This window comes from Taurulus bubalis (assembly GCF_910589615.1).
Source record: "Taurulus bubalis genome assembly, chromosome: 7".
Taxonomy (NCBI): Eukaryota; Metazoa; Chordata; class Actinopteri; order Perciformes; family Cottidae; genus Taurulus; species Taurulus bubalis.
In genome coordinates, this window is record NC_136595.1 from 16,866,564 (window position 1) to 16,888,355 (window position 21,792).

At 43.8% G+C, this 21,792-nt stretch overlaps 1 protein-coding gene across 3 annotated transcripts in view; it reads right to left on the reverse strand.

The window, feature by feature from the left end:
* Nucleotides 1-2,651: 2,651 nt before the first annotated feature.
* ephb3b (eph receptor B3b) overlaps nt 2,652-21,792 on the reverse strand; it is a gene marked incomplete at its 5' end in the record, with an annotated part of 54,531 nt that continues 35,390 nt past the window's right edge. The window contains 13 exons of one of the 3 annotated variants that reach the window (XM_079220728.1): nt 2,652-2,898; nt 5,008-5,163; nt 8,154-8,353; nt 8,771-8,920; nt 9,781-9,996; nt 10,553-10,800; nt 12,871-12,993; nt 13,257-13,309; nt 14,800-14,908; nt 15,423-15,585; nt 16,219-16,343; nt 18,407-18,742; nt 19,737-19,892. In XM_079220728.1, the coding sequence (XP_079076854.1) occupies nt 2,790-2,898; nt 5,008-5,163; nt 8,154-8,353; nt 8,771-8,920; nt 9,781-9,996; nt 10,553-10,800; nt 12,871-12,993; nt 13,257-13,309; nt 14,800-14,908; nt 15,423-15,585; nt 16,219-16,343; nt 18,407-18,742; nt 19,737-19,892 (2,144 nt within the window). In that variant the 3' untranslated portion in view covers nt 2,652-2,789. Of the gene's footprint in view, nt 2,899-5,007; nt 5,164-8,153; nt 8,354-8,770; nt 8,921-9,780; nt 9,997-10,552; nt 10,801-12,870; nt 13,006-13,256; nt 13,310-14,799; nt 14,909-15,422; nt 15,586-16,218; nt 16,344-18,406; nt 18,743-19,736; nt 19,893-21,792 lie in introns of all 3 variants that reach the window. The other 2 variants (XM_079220727.1, XM_079220729.1) reach the window with 2 other exon arrangements.

Sequence of the window (21,792 nt, forward strand, 5' to 3'; positions counted from 1 at the left end):
GCCCTTTACAGAGTGTATGAGCAGTAGGAAAAACATCCATCTGTGGAATAAGATGAAACGATATAAAACTGGAAAAAAAAAACATTGTTGCTTTGCATAATATCCTCCATGACTTTTGAGGGGACTTGAGAGAGGCTGACAAAAGTAATATGGGAATACACACTGCATGGCCACCAACATCACGCTATTATTACACACCTAACTAATAATATTCACATATTGCATTGATCAGCTCCAACCCAAACAATGTGGAGGCTGTCTGGAAGATCACACCAGTGGTGCTGCCGCATCCCTTAATCCAAACACCCCTCTGTTAGAAGTGCCAATAGTCTGGTGTCCGTGATGCAGCTGCTATCATTTAGGATGAGGGGGTCTGCAGATTTTGGCTTTCTGCGTGCCAGGGCTGTTGATTCTGCACTGTACTAATCACGCAGCAGCCTGAGCTTAGACAGGATGATTGCAGGCCAAACAGGAAATGAAGAGAGATAATGATAGGTCAGCCAGCCGTATGTCTGCGCTCACTGCATGCTCGTATCCTCGCAATGCCAGATTGGCTGCTGCATTAATCGACCTGACAGACAAAGACCAATAGGTTTCTCTTGACAGCTCTGGACTCTCTGATGAGGATCCTGTTGCAGGGGGGCAAACAGCGGTCTTGCTATGGAGCTCCGCCTCTATGGCGATTGAAATGATTGGCAGGTAGGCTGCATCATCTCTGGGCCATCCTCGTAATGAATAGGTGCAATTAAAACCTATGTAAGCCACATTTGAGTGGTTTGAAGGACGTTTAGATTTTGAAAAAAATATGTGCCTCGAAGAACTGCTCAGTGCTTCACAGATGAATGAGAATGGATTGGGGAAGCTTAATATCCAGTTCAGGTGGAACAAACAAACACACAAATACAGACACAACAATGGACGGAGAGCAAAAGGCTGACATGTTGTCTAAGCATGAGTGTTGTTCATCTCTTCCTCTCTAGTTCTTGACTTCCCATTCTTTACTTTCTGCTGATTTCACTCTGAATCAAACATGTCACAACAACAATTCCATTTTGTCAAAACACCATTTTTCTTTTGTTATTTATCGTATTTTTGTTACAAAACATGTACAGGCTGTTTAGAACAACAACAAAAATACAATATCCAATTTATATGCAATTTCTTTTGTTTAATAATCAGCAATTCATAAAGTGAATCCTCTTGGAGTTTCTCTTCCTTCTGATTGTTTCAAGTCCTTCCCAAATACAGTCCATCTGGGTGTTGTGGGGGTTGGTGGGCAAGGTACAAATAAATACATAGGGCAGGATGTCAAGAAATTAAAACAATAATTTTGATTATTTCTAAATCCAGATAATAATACATAGAAAGTAAGGTGTCCCTTGTGGTTTCTCTCAGTTTCTGCACATGTATATATACATATATATATATATATATATATATATAAACATATATATATATATATGTATATATATATCCTTATTTAACTTTTTTGGATTCAATAAAAAAGAATGTTTAGCAGTTGTCCACAGAATATAGCGTAATTGTTTCAGATATATTTGCTCCTTGTCACTGTTCAGTTCATGCGGTAATTCTCCACGGTGGCAAATAGCGGAAGCTGTATTGTACAGTATACTTGTGTGCAACTTGACATACCCACACATCCAAGCACACTAAATCACACATATACGCACACATGCGCACGCACACATACAAAAACGCACACAAAAGGCCGAGTGGTCTTTCTATAGTGTTGCCACAGTCCTTGTCTCCCCTTTATCACATGAAGTGTCCAGTTAGGGTACTTGGGTTTGACCGGCCATTTTGAAACCACAAATCTCCCAAAAATGTGTAAGAAAGCCAAAAAAAAGAAGAAAAAAAGGTGTGTGGACAAACAAAAATAAAAAAAAAACATTTCATCTGTAAAAACACACTTGATGAGCAGTTGATCCCGAGCACTGGAGCGATGCTGAGTCACTTCAGGTCAGGGTGAAGAGGCCATCTGGTGACCTTTTTGAGGATTCAGCAGCCAAAACAAGTGTCCAAAAATGTGACTGCTCTCCTTTGACCTATTTGACCGCTGTCTTCTTCTTGACCTTTGATCTCAGCCTATCATATATCCTCTTCCACCACCTCAGCCTTCTCCAGCAGGTGCCCTTTCACGTTACACACCTTCAATATGAAGATGGAGAATGACACACACGTGCACAGTAAAACAACTTCTATCAGGGAAAGAATTGTCCTCTATCTCCTGTGGGTCCGAAACACCTCTGCTTTTTGTTTTGTGTTTTTTGTTTGTGAACCTTTTTGTTCACTTTTTTTAATACCAGGGCATCCATTCTTTACTGTGTATTACGTCCATCAAAGCTGGGTTGAGAGGTCACAGGGAGGGGCTCTCGAGTGAGGATCAGAGTGTGACATTTCAGTTACAGGGCTAAGGCCGACCTCACTAAAACACACATGCATGCAAACGTCCACCCACACCAGACCACACTGGTGAGGCACGCATGGAATATAAGGGGGGTAACTCTTGCTCCTCTTTCAAAAACACACAAATTCTGATTGGATGGAAAAAGAAACAATGAGAAATAACAAAAAAAGCAGGAAATGGAAGTGGTAGTGAAATAACGAGAAAAAAAAATTGTCAGAGGCACTGCAAGCCAGTTTCATAGCGTCTAATTGGCAGAGATGGGTCAGGCAGCTAGGGTTTTCCAATGGCTCTCTGGCACAGTTCCGCCCCCCTTTTCCTGTCTGTCTGTCCTTTGACTGCATCGGTCTGTTTGTCCTGTCGCTCACACCTGGACAGGAAGTGTTTGGTTCATCTGTAGTCTCATGTCCTGAATGCTACCGAGAATCTTCTTCTGATGGCCGGCCAGCGTTACTCCTATCCGCAGCAAGTCCCTGTGGAGAGAGAAGAAAAGCAGAAGAGAATAAGAACAGGTGGCTGAGTCATAAAGAATAAAATAATAAAAGTAGATAAACATCACGTGTTGAAAGCTGAAGTGCAAATTTCACTTTATCCACAAGTAAACACAGACTCAACCAGGTGTGAAAAGGGGCAGCACCTTGACCATCGCCCATAAAAGGGCATCCAGAGGGTATGTCAACACAAAGGGGACACTCATCCAGCTGCAGTGAATGTTGGTCTAAATGCAACATACTTCCGTTGCCCGGCAGGTGGGCAAGAGGAGGAGAGTCAAAGAGCCATAGTGTGATAGTTAATGATTATAGAGCAAACTTTGCTACTGTTCGGCAGCTGGCAGGATTCACAGAATCCACACCAGCCTGCCACTTAGCTATAGAAACGGGGAAGCAGAAGATCTTTTTTTGTAAGATACTAAACAGATTACTCAGTTTGGGGCCTGTCATTCATACTTAGAATGGGTTTGTATGTCAGTAAATCAGCTTTAGCTCAGCCACTGTTGCAAACCCACTTTCCTCAGTGCTAAAAAATATCCAGGAAAAACTACACAAATAAGACTGGAAGTGTAAATTAGTCTTATAGCCGAGGGCTCACAGCAGCTACGGTGTAATCTTTAGAGTAAGTTGAAGGTGCAGTGGGAAAATGTGAAATGTTAACATTACTACACCCTGGAAGAAAAGGCCTGGGAAAGTGCACCTGCTTTGGCCGTCATTAGTCAGTCAGCATAATCTAATCATCATGGCCATGTTGGTTTAACGCTGTACAATTATATCACGAGAACCTCTCTTTTCCGCTCGCTTGTTTGATTTCCCCAGTCAATAGATGAGAGAGCGAACGGCGTCTGGGGCAGTGATTAGCTAACTGTTGGGGCTCTGCCACAGTCTGCGTCCTCTCCGTTCAGTCACACACATAAATACTGGTTAATCTAATATTACACACAGACACCATATACTCTGCTTGTCTCAATGACTCTGTGGCCCCATCCATTTTAGTACAAATGTGTGCACCGAAAATCACACATGAGCACACACACACACACACACACACACACACACACACACACACACACACAGTACGCGCATGTGCTCACGTACACAAATCCACACTGCACATCCATCCTCTCCAAAGCAAAATAAGTGTGCATCATCGTAATTTCACACAAATAAATGCTGTTTTTTTGGATTTTTTTATATTTCGCCACCCCCATCAGTGCAGCGATGGAGGATGAAATGATAATAAATGGGAACCATTAGAGGAATTACTGGCCATTAAGGGCAACAGAGAGCCACAGTACACCACACCTGTCAGCCTGGCCAAATTGAAACAAATTACCCCCACCTCCATTGCCTATTATGCAGCTAATGAGGATAATTTATTTATCATTATAATTCTAATTCATTTATTTGATCATCACTGGCCTCCAATTTCCATGACTTCCATTACATCATTTCCTGTTTGTAAACAGCAGAAGGTGGATGATCGTCAAGGTCAACTGGAGATCGTAGTTAAGGAAGCAGCGATGAGGGCTTGCTGAACAATTGTTCTCCACTGATAAATTGTGTATCTGTCAATTGTGTCTAAGCTTCTGAAACAGGTGGTTGTTATTAGTTACCTAATGATTACATAATCCTTCCCAGTCTACAGCAAACCTATCCTGATTGATTACCTACCAAATTATAGGAAATGCATAGAGGATCTTGTGTTTTAATGTTTTGCACTGCATGAGCTCTCTTTTGTGTCTCTTGTCAAGTTGTGTTGCTAGTAAATCTCCCATTTTCTACATATATGTTGGAATGCATAACTGTAGATGGCATGCTACAGTATGTCTTCAAGGTATGATTTATCTTTGTGGCACACTGAATACATATCTGAAATCTAAATATACCAAAAATACATTGTGATTAATTTTTATTTCTTTACATCTGTTACTATAAAATGTCTTTTCCACATCGCACCATGTTTAATTTAGCCATGAGACTATTTGTATTCCCTTAAGGTAAATCTGTATAACACTAATTTGGCTTTCAAACTCAGCACAGTCTATCAATGTAGGCCTGATGAGCTGCATCCGCTCCCTCTCCACTCACTCTGCTGTCATCTGGGCCACCAGGTCAAAGGAAGCAAATCCGGCATTGACGAAGTTGTCACGGTAGCGGCTCATCTTGATGGCGTCCAGCCAGTCCCCCACAGTGGTAAAAGTGGTATAGTCTGGCACACAGCGGTCAAGCAAGGGCTGGGATACCCTACATTGGGGAGCGGGGGAGGGAGGAGAGAGAAAGAGAAACAGAGAGAGAGAGAGGGTTAAGGTCGTCACTCTACTGCCTCTACCGGCCAACCTCACCCCCAAACGCGCCCCACTGAGCGCCACCTCTCCATTTCTCCACCTCTTCTCCTCTCTCCTCCTCTCCTCCACATGCTAGGAGTTGTGTGCAGGGGGGTGAGTGGGGGTTACTTTTATGACTGTGGAGAGACTGGCTGGAGGCTTGGGTGGTGGGCGGTGGATGCTTGCGCTGAAGCTGGTGAGGCAAGGCGGTGTCTGTTCATATAGCAAATGTCAAATCTACTGGGAAACTATAACTGTTTGGTATAGTTACAAAAACAGGTGTCATAGTAATCGAGTGGATATATTTCTTGCATTTATCTGGCAGCATCAGTGATAGAAGAATGTGCCATGTTTCCCTAGAGACATCTGGATATCTCTCTTCCTGTTTGTTGGCCCTTGTTTGTCTTGTTTCAGTGAGATGTCACTGTGTTGCATGGGACTGACATAACAGAAAAGATTCCCACTTGAAATTCAATCTGAGAGTTTGTACTGAGTTGCACTTTCAAACCACATGCAAGTGCGGTTTAAATCTGATCTGGGAAGTTTGGATTCCATGCTTTTTTTCCCTGGTCAACTCAAACCAGATTTGGTCTCTCTGTATGAACTAGTTTAACTGGTAAGTTATAAGTCGTATGCTTTAATGTTCATTATCTGAGGGTGTGTTTTAACGTATAGGAATATGTTCTTACAGTAACGCCATCCGAGGTTGGCTAGGCAAAAGGGTTAAACAATCCCTCAGAGGCGGAAAGACATTTTGGTTAAAATGCTTCATGATATCTGCGGAGTGTAAACACAGATGTCGTTTATGTGTTTGTGTGATTGCATGGGAGGACTGACTCATGAACCTGCTTACACTGGCCATAATGGAATACACGCATTCATGCGTGTATTCCAAAAAATGTGTTTGGAGTGTGTTTTCCGTATTCCTGCACACCTGTTGACAGCCCTAAAGGGCCTTTTTAAAGAAGAAAGTAACCCCTGAGCTGATCAATGCTGTAGATAGAGAGGCCACCTTGGGAGTTTTAATAAAACTGTGCTACAACTCAGAGAGAAGTGGAGCGGATAAACAAGAGAGGAGATGAAGGTGGAGGGAGAGACAGGGAGGTGTGGTGAGCAGAGGGAGGAGAAACAGATGAGGGAGCCGGCAAAAAGAAAGGGCACCACTGTCTCCCCTCCTCTCTGCTCTGTTGATCCCTGTCATCCTTTTTGATGGCATTAGATTCATTAACAATTAAAAGAGGAATGGAGAGAGAAAGGGGGAGAAAAGAGAAAAGGCATGGAGGGGGAGTTAATAACAGTGATACAGAGGCTCCATTGAGTGGTGTAGATGGAGGGATTTTTAATAAGGCTTGTGCTTCGGAGCCCCTCAGGCTGTTGTTAACGCCAGACCCTGGCTTCTCTTAATAGAGTATTGTTAGTCCTCCTTCTCTAAAGTTGGCTTCAAAGGGGTCCAGACCGTTGCTGGCTACATGTGAGCCACAAGCAGAGACACACAGCAGGAAAGTTAGGTCATATTGTTCGCTAGCTCGTGAGACCGTTACTGGCCAAGCCTAAATTCAAAGTCAATGGTTGGGACCGTAAACAGTTATCCATAGGGTTAGGTCTGTTAAACTTGTCTGCATGTTTAAGAAGTTTAGAGAGTGTGAATGTCTGCATTTACAACAAAGACTCAACAGTAGAAATTAAGCACAGAAGCTTAGCATCACCAAACCTCAGCTGCTCATTCCACTTTACATACAATGCAATATGCAGCTACTGTCAAGTGCACATAACGGACACACAACCTAAAGACTTTTTTTTAATCCCAGACAGTGTTAGCTAACCTATAATCCACCCTTCAATGCCGACCACGACGGCGACATCATCTCTCACTCCTCTCTTGTTAGCTTTGTCGGCAGGAGGCCACCTCTCCGCTGGCCCGTTTAAAATCTCGTTAGTGGCTAATTAAAAGGCGCTCCCGTCCTTTTTGCATCGCCTTAATCGAGCTAATTAACCGCAAGCTTAATCTTCTAAGAACGTCACTCTGGTGGCCAACCGAGACCCGGGTGTCCCCCATGAGCCTAAACCAGGATTGTCTGCGGCCCTCCCTCAAGACAGAAAGACCCTGATGCAGGGACAGATAGGTAGGTCATCCCCCTCCCTACCACTGCAACTCCACCACCTTCTTTCCTTCAAAGTCTTTCCAGGAAACAGGTTGCGGAGGAAGGTTGTGCAGCTAAATGTAGATGTGACGTCATTGATTAAGCTCCCAGTTGGCGGAGGAGAGTTGCTTTAAGGGCTGTATTGAGCAATGCTAATTTGAATTTGCATAATGGCCCAGGCTGCATTTGTGAGAATTAAAGAGTTGTATGGGAAGAAATCTGCACTTTATATGAGTTACAGCTGAGTCAGAGTGACTCACATACACCATATCAACTTGGATAAGAAATATTTGCACAATAGAAATCATTATCGCGGTTGCTTCGGCTCAGGTGCAAATGAAATTGCTTCTGCCAGTACTCTCACGGCTGAAAAGTCAAGTGACTTCATTCAATAAACTAATGACCTCTTACTGTAATCTATCACAAGAGTCAGCAGGTCTCCTCAACATATGACCTAAGAAAACCATTGAAGATTTTTAGAAAGCAATCAGCACTAATATCTATTATGCGATGACCATAATGTGACATTATTACCCTTTACGAAGATCACTAATCCACTTACTAAAACTCATCAAGGACCTCCAGAGAAACTAAGAGAAACAACATCATAGTTAATAAAGTCAATTTCTATAATCACCAGCTCCACTGAGCAAATGTCGTATCTTGTGATACGACATTTGTGTGAAAGCTTTTCTCGACAGGGATGTACTGATGCTAAACTTAATGTGACCCACATACTTTTTTGTATCAGAATCATATTGCAACTTACCCAGTGGACTGTGCGCTGTTGGTGACCACCTTGAGACTGGCCGCATTACGGATAAGCTTGTCCAGTGTGGCCACAATCTGGGTGAATTTAGGTCGCAGGTTCCTCTCTTTGACCCAGCAGTCCAACATGAGCTGGTGCAGTGCTGTGGGGCAGTCCATGGGTGGGGGCAGTCGATAGTCCTGTTCCACGGCATTTATCACCTGAGGAAGGACGACAGAGAAATCTCAATCACTTCTAATCACAGAGTATGGTGTAGAGGCAGGACGAAACACAATGAGAGAGATGGGTCGATGGAAAGAGCAAGTGGGGGAGGACAGAAGTCGATGAATGAGAGAAATGATGAGTCAGAGATAAACAGGAAAAAATGCTTGATTGAATGCGTAGAAATAAGGGACAGAGAAAGATTAGTTTTAAGTGATAGTTGTGGACGGGTATGCAGAGAGAGAATGGCTTCTGGACTGAAATGGTTGAACATTTTTAAAATGTGTTGCTATGGTTTATGCTGGATATTTCAACAGAAATGTCTTGGAAATTATTAATATATATCATATGTCATGTCATGTCACATAAATTATGCATATATAACATTATGGAAAAATATCCTTGTATCCGCTTACATCTTGATTGCTCATGTCCCAGTACGGCCGTTCGCCGTACGACATCACTTCCCACATGACAATGCCGTAGCTCCACACATCACTGGCCGAGGTGAACTTCCTGTAGGCAATTGCCTCGGGAGCTGTCCAGCGAATGGGAATCTTCCCTCCCTGTGGATATGGGAATGAGTAGGTGAGCATGAAATACTGGAGGGATGGATCACAAACACAGAATCACACACATACAAGAGGGAGAGAGAGGGTGAGAAAAACACAGTCTAAGGGAAATGTTGATGCACAACACATGGATACATGCTGTACAACCCAAACACTATGGACGTACAAGGTTAACAGAGTTACAGAGAATGATATGTACAAACGTGAAGCTCGAAAAATATTTAATGTGCTACAAACTGTATTTTTCAACATTAATATATCACCAGCCTAGAATCCGTTCACAAAACTCTCTGACAAACTAGCCTTATCCTATGTCCTGTACCCTGCTTTGCAAATTTGACACGCTGTGTCATGTGAGCATAGGAGCAGGAATCAATCATTCACAGGATTTGTCGGTTAAGGATATTGCAAAATGTCTGTAAAGCTGCTTCAGCTTCAGTAGAAACAACACAGCAGCATGTACAAGCAAAAAAAGTATCTAGGCATCAAAGTGGTGGTACTATTGTGATTCCAAAATGTCATGAATACAGCGATTAACAGTCATTCAGCAGCATTTCTTTGACTGCTCCTATTTTTCCCACTTTCACCTGACATGCACAGTGAGAGAGAAAAACTCCCTTTCTACCCATAATGGTTATGTCACGTGGGAACAGATTGACATAGATCTATTTTTTTTTATACGCTCATACTTGCCAATGCTGTGGATTAATTTGTAAAAGGAGCTAAAATTAACATAATTGGTGATGTATTGATGTTAAAACAGTACATGTAGCACCTTTAAACATTGATTCCAAATATGGAGACACAAACTCAAGCACACACACACACACACACACATATTCACTCCGACTCACCAGGGAGCTGGTATAGGTGGGGTCTGCAGTGTCATCCTCGAGGAAGCGAGATAGGCCGAAGTCAGACACCTTACACACTAGATTACTGTTGACCAAGATGTTGCGGGCAGCCAAGTCTCTGTGCACGTAGTTCATGTCTGACAGGTACTTCATGCCTGCTGCGATACCACGCAGCATGCCGACCAGCTGGATCACTGTGAACTGCCCATCGTTGAGCTGGCATAAGAAGAGAGAGAACGGCGAGGATAGATTGGATATTAGATCAAGATTGCAAATTAAAAGCAATATATGCTTGCCTTCCTTTTACCTTTTTTTTGTCCTACCTATCTTTCTTTTTTTTCAATGTCTCTTACAGTACTTTCTTCGTATATGCCCTCTTTTCTGCAACTTTCATCTCCTATCATGTCACACTGTAACGTTTCTCCCTTTGCTACCTATCCATCCTCAGTTCCTTCCTTACCCTTTCTCTGGCAGACAGTGTATGATGTGACTTTGAGGCAGTGATACATTGGAGACTGAGCTCTTTGTAAATGTCACCAATCGCCTGAAAGCGGTATATGTCAGATAACCATTGTGGGCTCTGTAGCAGTGCTTAGAAGACCTTTCATGGCTCGAAAGAAAGTGAGATAATTAAAAACAGATTTGGACAGGCTTATTTGCTGAATAGCGCTGCATTATTGATAAAATCACAGACACATATTTTATAAGGAGTAGCTATTATTAGAGCTATTCTTGTATGTATAGTGTTTGCATGTGCCCTTTTTTTTCTCACCCGTAGGAAAGAGTCCAGTGCTCCATTCTCCATGAACTCGGTCACAATCATCACTGGCCGACTCTTGGTGACCACGCCTTCCAGACGGATAATGTTGGGATGGTCAAATTGGCCCATGATGGACGCCTCAGACAGAAAGTCTCGCCTCTGGCGGTCAGTGTACCCCACTTTGAGAGTCTTGATGGCTACGATGATCTCCCGGCGCCCAGGCAGCTTGAGGCGACCGCGACACACCTCGCCAAACTCTCCTGCGAGAGCCCACGTGAACCAGGCAGAGAAAACGGTAAAAGAAGGAGAGAGAGAGAGAGAAAGAGGGAGGGGGGGAGAGGCATGACGGAAGAGTGGAGGAGAGTGGGGGAAAAGAGGGGAGAGGGGACAGTTAACTGGTTAGAACCAAGGAGCCAGGGAAGGGTAGCAGGAGGGGTGGGACAGAGGGAACTGCAAGATAAGCCAGGACTATAGGCCAGTGTCAATGGATGGTGGTGATGGGGGAGCATACAATGACTTTGTGCTGTTAAGCTACGGATTAAAAGAAACAGCATGGTGAGTTTGAGGTGTAATGACGAAATGTGAGAAGAAAAACGCATTTGAAATGTGAACAAAATGTGGAGGAAAAAAAAATGGTGAAAGCAGGGAGACAGCGGGTGAGGAGCTGAGGGGGGAAGAAGAGGAGAGGGGTGGGGGATATGGATTTGGTAGGGGGAGGGGGGTGCTATGCTTCAGAGTGACTAGAGAAGCGGGCACAGGAGGAGGAGATAGGTGGAGACAGAAGCTTTGGGGTTCTTGGGGTTGTAAACGCTTTACGTTTAGAGTCTACACCAAGCGTATGCAAGAGAAGTCAGGCGATATGGGGAAGTCACGGGGGAGTTGGCAGGGGGTGGAGGGATGGATGGAGGGATGGATTGAGGAGGGGATGGAGGGATGGATGGAGGGATGATTGAGGAGGGGTAGAGGGGAGGAGGGGGACAGGGAAGACAGGGGTTGAGGGTTCGTCACTTTGAAGGCGAATGCTGGGAAGCGACGGGTTTCAAGTAGTGGCCTCAGAAGTAGAAGAGCTGTAGTAGTAGCAGTAGTAATGGTAGTAGCAGAAGCAGTAGTAGGGACTCCCATCTCTGCCATCACAACGTCCTCCATTTTGGCTCAGATACAATGCTAAGAAAATTCAACCTCAATTGGCACAGTCCTGCAGCTTTTGAGCAGAGATATTACTATCAAATATATCATATACATAAAATACTATTTACAACATCTCATTTTGGGGAGGGATTCTAAAGGAGGGGACACAACCACATAATGCTAGAAACAGGGGTTACATGTAGATATCCAGGAGAAGCACTCTTTCATAAAGAGGTTCTCAAGATGCTAAAAGGTGTGCAGGGTCAGAGACTACCAGTCCTGGACAAGAAATGTTTTTATATCTTGCGCCCCATGCAGACAGAAATCTATATTTCTGGGGGATTCAGCAGATAAATATTTGCCGTGCTTCTTGGTAACGGGAATTGCTTTGTACAACACAATCCACAGGCCTGTAGCGTCAGACAGTCTCCACATGGTCTTTCAATAAAAACTGTATGTCAGTAACCAAGTAATAGGTTTTTGCAAAACTCTTTAATTTTTAAAGAGTAAGAGTTATATTTTAGCACACAACATATGTTATATACTAGTATACCAATCTGTATAAGAAGTAAAATCAGAAAAAGCAGTGCCCCAAAAAAACAATTAGGCTGTAATTAATACTGAAAGAGATAAGAGAGTAAACCACACACACGTGTGCTCAGACAGGCTTGCCATCTCCCCTAGAGGAACACATCCTGTCTGTATGTGGCTGTAGTCTTGCATTGTGCAAAATCTGATTCCACTAGAATCAAGTTTTTAATCATTTGGTAATGACTGCTGTTTCATAATTATTTCAACTGGAATTATTTCCTCACATAGCATTTTTCTCAATCCAGGATTGGGCTCTGTTTAAAGGAAATGGTTGAAATTATAATCCACCATACAAAAGGTATTGCAGCTACTCTAAACGCACATGGCATGGTACACAATTTAAGGGTGCTGGAACTGTGAGTGACGCCAACTTAAAGAGGACACACTGCAGCTAGTGATGCTTTAGACACTAGTGCTGGAGACATCTGTCATACTGAAAAGAGGTTCCTAACAGATGACGAGTGTGGGTAGAGGGGGGTGGGGGGAGGGAGCAAAGAGAGGGCTAGCGATGAATTGAGTGAAAGTACCGCTTGGTGTGAAGTCCTCTAACGGTATGGCCTGGAGGTGACTAGCAGTCTTCCCCCTGTAGCTCAGGAGCTTTGGTGGGTTACCTGCGCCGATGACCTCCTCGATCTTCACGCAGGAGACGTCGATCTCCTTGGCAAACTCGCGCACAGCCTCGTTGGGATCCTCATAGGTGAAGGGGTCAATGTAGACTTTCATTCCGGGTGTTACTATAGGGGATTCAGTGGCAAGAACAGGAAAGTGAATCTATGACGTCAAACTAAATTTGAACGTTCTAAATACATATTCTTTATCAACCAAAGGGCATATCAATGCTATTATTGGACTCAAAGCCAATTCATGTGAGCTGTTCTTTAGTAGTAAATGATGCTGAGCCACTACTAAGTAGTAATGACTGAGCAGAAGTATAGAAAGGATGCTTTTGGAATGTGAATAATGCAAAAAGGAAGGGCATATCAGCAAAGAGACTTACTGTACTGCTGCAGTTTCTCTGTGTACTCCGACTCTGAACCGTTTCTCTGTTTTCTGTTGAGAAAGATGAAAACACAAACTGAGTCACGTGGGCTGCACACAGCAGGGTGCAAATGCCGGAAAGGAACAAAGGCGGGTGGAGAAAGCAGATCCCTAATAATGTCTGCAGAGATGTAGCCACACTACCATGCAGCATTTGAAGGAAGAGATGCACTGCAGATAACAAAAGATTTGATCAATGACTAGTGGTACAAATATTCATACTTGGGTACTGGAACATGAGTCTAAACAAAAAAATGATATCATACTATTGTCTGAAGTAGCAAGTGAAAGCAATTGACTCTTGGTACCCTTAAAAATGAGCAAACGAGACAAAAGCAGACTCCAACAGCAAGCTCAGCTGTCTCGCCTTTCTCGCTCTATAGACATCACACTGAGTGTTTCTGCCTCCTCTTTTCCCTCCCTCATGGACTCTCTCTGTCTTGCTGTCATTCTTCACCATTTTTCTCTCTTTTTATTCTTTTAGTTTATGTATCTTCATCTTCCTTCACGGAGGTGGGGGGAGTGGCAAAGATGATGACAGCGAGGGGGCTGGGTTGTTGAAATTACATGTTAATGTGCTTCCTTTGTTGTCTAACCAGTAACCAGGGCAATAATACCCGACGGTGATTTGCATCTTATTTCTAATTCTAATTCGGTTCCGGAATATGCCAACGCTCTGTGTTTTGTATTACTACTATTTTCTTCTTTTTCTTCAGTGGCAGTCAGAGCAGCAGCTAAGCCAAGACCCTGAGAGAGACACACAATGTAGCGGAGTGAAAATAGAAGAGACCGAAGAGGCGAGAGGGAGAGGTGGGGTAGCAAGGGAGATTATTATTCAGTCTAGCGTGACCGATGCCCACGCTTGTCAGACACTGCCTGAACTGGCTTGTGGAGGGAACCCAGTGGGCGCAAGTCAGTGGTGGGTGCCAACCTTTCACACTTATATACACACATGCACTGCATTTGCTGCTTGACAAATGAGTGGTATAAGAATAAACGAGTGTGGCTGGACCCAGCTGATACAGTGTCAGGCTTTTTGAAAGGTGTGAGCAGCCGCTTGCATCTTCCCAGTCAATAGGGCCCAGCAGACAGGACCACATCTGGGTTCTTCGTGGTCGGGCAAATGCCCAGCCGGGCCATGAGAAAAGACCTATCAGGCCCAACAGCTGCTCCACCATGCTGTGTCCAGTGAGCAAAGTAGCATTTTGGCCAAAGCTGTTTACTATTCACAAATTCAGAAGGCTAATCTGGCATTCAGTGGCCTCACAGGTGGCACGGCAGTCCGCTGAGACTCTTCTGGGGTGGTTTGGAGGACATGCAAAGAAAGTTGACATTTGAAGCTATCTCTGTTTTGTTTTTTTCAACTTGAAGTCAAAATATTTAAGTCCTGTTTGAACATATTCTGTCGTAAACGAGTCTGCATAGACATGTGTTGGCACACATGCTCATCTTTTATGTGTTCTGACGTTTTGAGAGGCTGAGGGAGTTGGGAATATTCTCACCTGAGGCAGACGATAGCGATGACAACAACTGCAATGATGAAGACGAAGGCGGCGGTGGCTAATCCCACGATGAGTGGCAGCTGCTCCTGCCATGACTTTGGTGGGTCGGCTTTAGGGGTCAAAGAGAAAAGGTGGTTACTTGAAGGACTCCTCACAAACATTAACCACACACGAGACGGAATGCATTTGTATAGTTGGAGACTGTGCCACTTCAGATTTATATGCTTACATATGTGGCCATGCCCCTGCGTTCTTCTGGCTTATAAAAAAAACAAATAATAGAGAGCAACCTGAGACTAATACATGCATTCATTAAGACTGCAAGATAGATTATTTAGTTAGTTTTCTTTGTCTGCTTAATAAAAACTATGACTAGAGTAAAAGTGAGGCTGATGCCTGGACTGATTGCCCAGAGTAGATTTTCACTAAATCATAAGTCAAATTCTCTAAAAGGATTTCAGTCTTTTTGCATGAATAGGCATAGTAGCTTCTAGCTCTGTAAGCTTTTGAGCCTCCATTATGTTCATAAACTTCTGCACAGCATTATTATAGAGGTATTGCTGCTAAGCCAAAAATCTTCCAATATATTCTTCGGTAATGAAGTAGGTGTGGGAGTAACATACTTTGCAAGTTGGTGCTGAAGTCAGCTGGGCTGCTGTAACGGCCATAACCGGCCACTGTCCGGGCACGGACCTGCACCACGTAGGGTGTACCAGCCTTGAGACCTTCAATGCGGGCGTTGCTCCGTTGTGCAGTCATGGTATGAGCAATGGCCTCACCCTGATCCTGCAGACACAAAGAGAAGCAATCATATTAAAAACAATGACAAACAGTGGCCCCCTGTGTTCTCCCCTCTGTGATGCTCTACCCTCTCGTACACACCAATCTAACCACATGGAGACAAGAGCGAGAGAGAGAGAGAGAGAGAGAGAAATGGAGAGAGACAGATTGTAGCTGGTGTGTTAATTCAATGGGAGGAGGACGTGACAACAAACAGAGCACATATACACACAGTGCCTTTGTTCTTTCACCGAGACAGATCCAGACACAACTCTCTGGGCCCCTGGAAAATCCAGAACTTTTGTAATGTGTGGATTGAGAGAGAATGCGGGATAACAGGGAGGGCAAGAGGGAGAGATGGTATTAGGGTTTCAGAAAAGGGCAGAGCATAAAATAAATGTGGAAAAGGATTGGGAGGAGAGAAATGGGTAAATATAAGGAGTGATACGAAGAGCGGTATAAGTATGGGAGGACGATCACACAAGCTAAGATTGGAAATGGCTTCACTTGCCTTACTGCTGCCATGTGTTTATCAGCAGAGGCATTGTTTTCCACATTCACAGAAACGCGTGAAACGGAGACCATGCAAGTCAATGAAATTGGATTGAATTAGAGGCGTTGATTTACATTGCTGCTTACCTTCTCATGGTACTTAATCTCATAATCCAGAATGATTCCGTTGGGTTTCTCGGGAGGCAGCCAGGACAGGCTCATGGTGCTCGCTGTGGCCGCCATCAGGTGAACTGTGGGCACTGCAGACGGAGCTACAAAGGGCAAGAGAAATAAAGGAAAATCCTCTTTAGTTATCATTTTCTATGTTATGTTTTTTCAAATTCTATGCCCTTTGTATGTCCACAGAAGCCCACATACAAAGTCTTAGGCTGTGGGCTTTGTGAAAAGCTTTGGCCGATAGTTAGTATGCAGAACCATTCCCCACTATTGCTCAAATTCTCCCTCCAAGTCCGCGGGGCGGGAGAGGGGATGTCTAATTCTCCTGTGACAAGAGAATCAAACTGAAAAACTGATGGATAAGTCTCTGGTACATGCAGTTTCCTGAACCATACCCCAACTCTAGGCAAGCTTGGGGCAAGCACACATACAGATGTAGAGTTTTCACTTTTTATTCAACAATGCTAAACTACTGCTGCACTTTTGCTCCAAACTATTCTCTATTGGTAGTTTTTCAAGTTATAATATATGTCATGCATTCTTTACTTTGTTACTACACTCAAACGAAATAGACATCATTTATATAGTTTGCATACATAGACATGCATGCATTGGTGGACTCTGACTCACATAGGAGCATAACACACACTGGTGCTCCACCCACCTGAGCTTCTAATGCTTTGTTCACAAGTTGTGTCTGCCTCTCTGTCTCTCTTTCCTCTTTTCTACGATCAGGCGTGTTCTGTACATCGGATGCACTCCCTTCGCTCAGTCTACCAATTTATTAGCTTTTGTTTCATAACTTCAACTGTAAATCTTCAGCTGTAGCTTCTAAGAAAAAAAAAATTAGCGTTCTTCACTATTTCCGACACAATCACCTTCTTCCATTTCCTCTGTCCTCTTTAGCTCTTCACTTTTCATCTTCCTTTTCACCACTGCAGACCTCCATCGCCACTCTCAGTCTTAGTCCCTCTCCCTTACTTCAAACTTTTGAATCCTCAATATTTTATTCTTTCATCCTCCCCCTTGCATTTCCTTTCTCCCTCTGCTGCCTGTGTTTGTGGCCAGATATCCCTCCATTTCTCTCTTGCTTTGCACCCTAAACCTTCCCTTCCCTGCCTCTTTCCCTCCCCCATACTATCCACCATGGCCCACCACGTCTCCCTTTCTCCCCCAGAAGACAATGCTTCCGAGGCAGATCCCCTGGTTTCTCTAGCCAGGGGATTAGGGGCCCTCCTCCAGGAGAAGACGCTGGAGTAACCATGGAGGTGGCCCCTGGGGCTTATCGCCGCCCTAGTATTTATTTTGCTTCTTAAAAGGTGAATGCACATGCAGGGATGGTCTTGGGACTATACCAGGGGATAATCTGATCACAGTTGATGCTCTCTTGCACCCTCCTATCCCTTCACCTCTTTTTTTGCACCCAACTGACCCCAAGCGACCCCGGATGGACAGTGGTCCCTGTCAGGACAGTGCCGAACCCCTTGTAAAACAATGAGGCCCTCACATGGGGCCCTGTAGGGCCTTTGGGTCTTAGACCGCAAACAGAAGGCCTTCCTAAAAGAAGAAGGACACGGCCATGGAGAGAGGAGAGAGATGATCCTGGGTGTTGTTTAAACCTGCAGAAATTGTAAATTTAACATAACGACTAAACACATCTAAGGCATAATTTAAGAGCCCTGGGAGAACCTCAACAAAGAGACCAACACACTCAAACTATAGGGAAGAGTAAGCTTAACATATTATATTATATTAAATCTAAGCACTGATTGCAACATTGGCCTAGTTACTGTTGTTTCTGTGGACTGGAGGAGTGGTGGGTCGGAAGCAGTGGGCAGCTAGAACACTGAGGGTTCAACACTTGAATGCAGACTGCCTCGCTATTGCTATTTGCAGTGGTGTTAGTACAGAGCATGCTGTGGGCGTGTGAAAAAGGTCCCGTTCTAAGCTCATTCAGAAGATTGTCTTCCTTCTCAATCCCTGTTCAAAGGGAAATATGTAACACACTCCTACATGCATACAGGAAATTGATCTCTACTTCTTAAGCGCAGAACATGTTCTCTGACATTGTCTTGCATCCTTTTCAAGCCTTTGGCAGTGCCTACAAGTTCAATATTGATCTTTGACAGGTAAGCCAAGGGGCTGCAGCTGCACCTACCAGCCTGATTTGTGGTGATGTTCACTGCCGAGAACTGAGGCGTGTAAGGGCTTTTGTTGGAAACTCCGTTGACCGCCTGGATCTCAAAGCTGTACTGCGTGTGGGCTTGTAGGTTACGGACGGCCACGCGGCGCTGGGTCAGGCCCAGGTGCCGGGGCGAGATGTCGACGTTGTCGTCACACCGCGAGCACATTCCCCGCTCAGGCAGGCACTTCTTACAGATGACGTTGTAGAAGATGTCTTCACGGCCACCCAAGTCACGTGGGTCGCTCCATTCCAGCACAAGTGATGTTTCGTTCACACTAGAGATGACACTGCGTGGTGCAGAAGGAACGGCTGCGAAAGAGAAGTAAAGCGTGGATGAGATGAGGAAAATAGGTTTGTAATCAGAGTGAATTTAATCTCCATGCACAATAGGTGTTACACAATTTGTCTTGGTGACAGCACAGAGACATACTGACAATAGAAAGAGATGCATATAGCAAAACACAGTTTACATATCATTATACATATACTACATTATTCCATAGCTGCTATCAACACAATTCATGACCAAAGATTTTTCCTTGTGCTGTGGTATTAGTACATTTTTCATGCATTAACTAGAAAAACATTTTTTTCTTCCACATAACAAGAGTCTCTTCCAGCAGTTATCCCAGAAGGAAAAAAAAGAGTACAGGAGTTCAAATTGAAATTGCATGCTCATTTCCAGTGTGTGTCTGTGTGTGAAGTGCTGGGGGGAATGAGCGAGACAAACTATTGGCAGTGCCTTGGCAATTCTTATCCAATTACTGGAGCCTTATCTCTCACTGCACTGTGGGAGAATCAGCCCCCCATCCCCAGCAACAGAAAAAAGGATATTTTTCTCTCTTCACCAGCGAATGAATTAGTTCCTACATGTGCGTAGTTGCTATTAACGAAGGCACAGAAAAAAACTCCTCCACTGTCTGGCTGTAAAAGGATGGCAGCATTGTGAACAGAGAGACTTCACTGAGAGGCGGACAGGGGAAGAGTTGGATGATAACGTTTAGGATAACGTTGGGAAATCAAGCAGACTTGTTTGCCATCGATGTGGCATGGTGGGAACCTACTCCCGAGGGCTTTTATCAGCCAATGAGAGCATAATTCAGAGAGGGAAGTCTGGGAGAATATTTACGACACTATCAATAATTTAGTTTTATGGCTAACAATACATTTGATTACTGTCTGAAAATAAAATATGAATCTATTTCTGCCTTGTTTTAAAAAGGATTGCAATACCAGCATTTCACATTATCAGTCTGACTTTGAAACGTATGGTTGCTATCTGGTCAAAGCAGTCTTTACTTACTGGTACAGGGGGAGTCGGGAGAATCGGTGTCTGAGCGGTAGTAACCGTTTCTACAGGAACAAACGCTGGACGCTCCTGAGCTGGCACGGCTGTTGGCTGGACAGGGCAAGCAGAAGCTGTCTCCTTGTTTGGACTTGAAGGTGCCAGGGCTGCAAGCTGATGTAAAAAAACAAAAGAAGGAAAACTGTGAATAAGCGTGAGTGAGGATTGTATATAACAGTTTCACATTTTCCAAATGGGCAGTAGGCCAAAATAATACATTTTACTTTCACACATGCTAAGCTTTAGTATGCAAGCATCCACAACATGATGTACCATCTTAACTACAGTGGAATATTTCACTGTTCCAGCTCACTGGTATAAATGACTAAAACCGCTTATTGTATGTGTTTGGTATGTGTTTGTTTATGTACATGTGTGCACATGGATCTGATTTGTTTTTTTTCCCTCAAACCCACATGTTCCTTTTTCCCGCGGTAGAGAGTGCATCTATAGCAAACTGTAGTGGGAAAAGAGTGGACAGGGGGTTTTGAGCAGCATGTAGCTGTTTGCTTAAACCCATGCTCACACGATGAGACTGTCATCCGAAATTACACACACGACCCTCAGAGCCAAAATGCTGGCATGGTGCTTTCATTTGAATACAGTCAGTTATGAAATACATATACACAGGCACACAGAGAATCAAAGCGAAACACATGACACATGCTGAGGTTTACACAAACATAGGTCTGGCCTCAACTGTACAAAGATACATGTCTGTTCATACACACACCGTCCAGGCCTCAATTCACTTCCATTTACTGTCTGCATCAGTCGGTCTTTAAAATCTCCCTTCTCAGACCTACACAAAGTTAACTTCACCATACTTTTACTTAACTGGTTCTCGATTGGTGAAGCCAAGTTAATCTGATGCAAACACTGCTGGTCTTTGTGAATGCCCTTTCTCCATTTATAGCCGCTGCTTGGAAGTTTATAACTCAGGTGATAAGTTGCAGACGTGGAGGGAAACACAGACAGCGGGGACTTTGGCAGGCTCCATATCTTTGATAAACTGTCTCGTTAAAAGATGAATGAGTTTGCCGCAGCGCTTAATAAAGAAAGACGAGAGCAGGTAAGACAGGCAAAGTTTACAGGGGCTAGTTGATTAGCTGACCCACTAGTGCGTTTGCTCGTCAATGTCAAGGACACACTGTGATGTTTGTCCCTCTGAATGATAATTATCACCATAGCTCCTGCGTTCGCTTTATGGTCCCTGTTCAAAACAACCAAGGTTGGAGGTCAAATCTACAGCAGACAACTTCCTGCTACTTCTGTTTTTTTTCCTTCTAAGTTCAATATTAGCACAAAACCACCAGTTCACTCTACCGTGTACATTAACACTAAGTGTATTTGTTCTTCCACCATTAATCAGAGTTATCCACACCACTGGCTAAAAGGAAATACTGCTTGATAAACAGATAAGAAACAACCTCGAGTTTTACCAGGTGGGGGAACAACTTCTCTGATTTCGTATCTTGACCCATGCAAGTTCATTTAAGTTCACCCAAAGTAAACTACCAGCAATTTATCAACACCCGAGGGAAGAGAGTGTGGGAGCTTTTGAACATGTTGGCCTAATGAAAGATTTTGATGGAGCAGTCCTATTAAAAAGGAGCTTTTTTTTGAGGAAGGGCTGAAAGTGCTGATCAATAACTTCCAGTGATTAAAGGGGTCATCCTCTTCCTTTCATAAATTTTCCCCTTAGAAAAACGGCTCAAGAATGAAGAAGAAAGAGAGATGAGGGACTAGAGGAAAAAGGAAGGAGAGGTGGAAGAGGTGGAGGCATATGAAATGCTAATTCTGCACGGCCCCCCTTTACCCATTCTCCTGTGTCTTATCCTAAGCTCTATGTTCATGCAGAACATTGAGCTTAAGGAACTGATTAGAATATATGCTGAAATTGGAAAGTATGGAGCATGACGAGAAAAGTAAAGAATATTGGGGGTGCAGAATGTGCAGCAAACAAGTGGAAAGGCAAGAAAAGGCTCATCCAATAATATTAATGCAGATATCC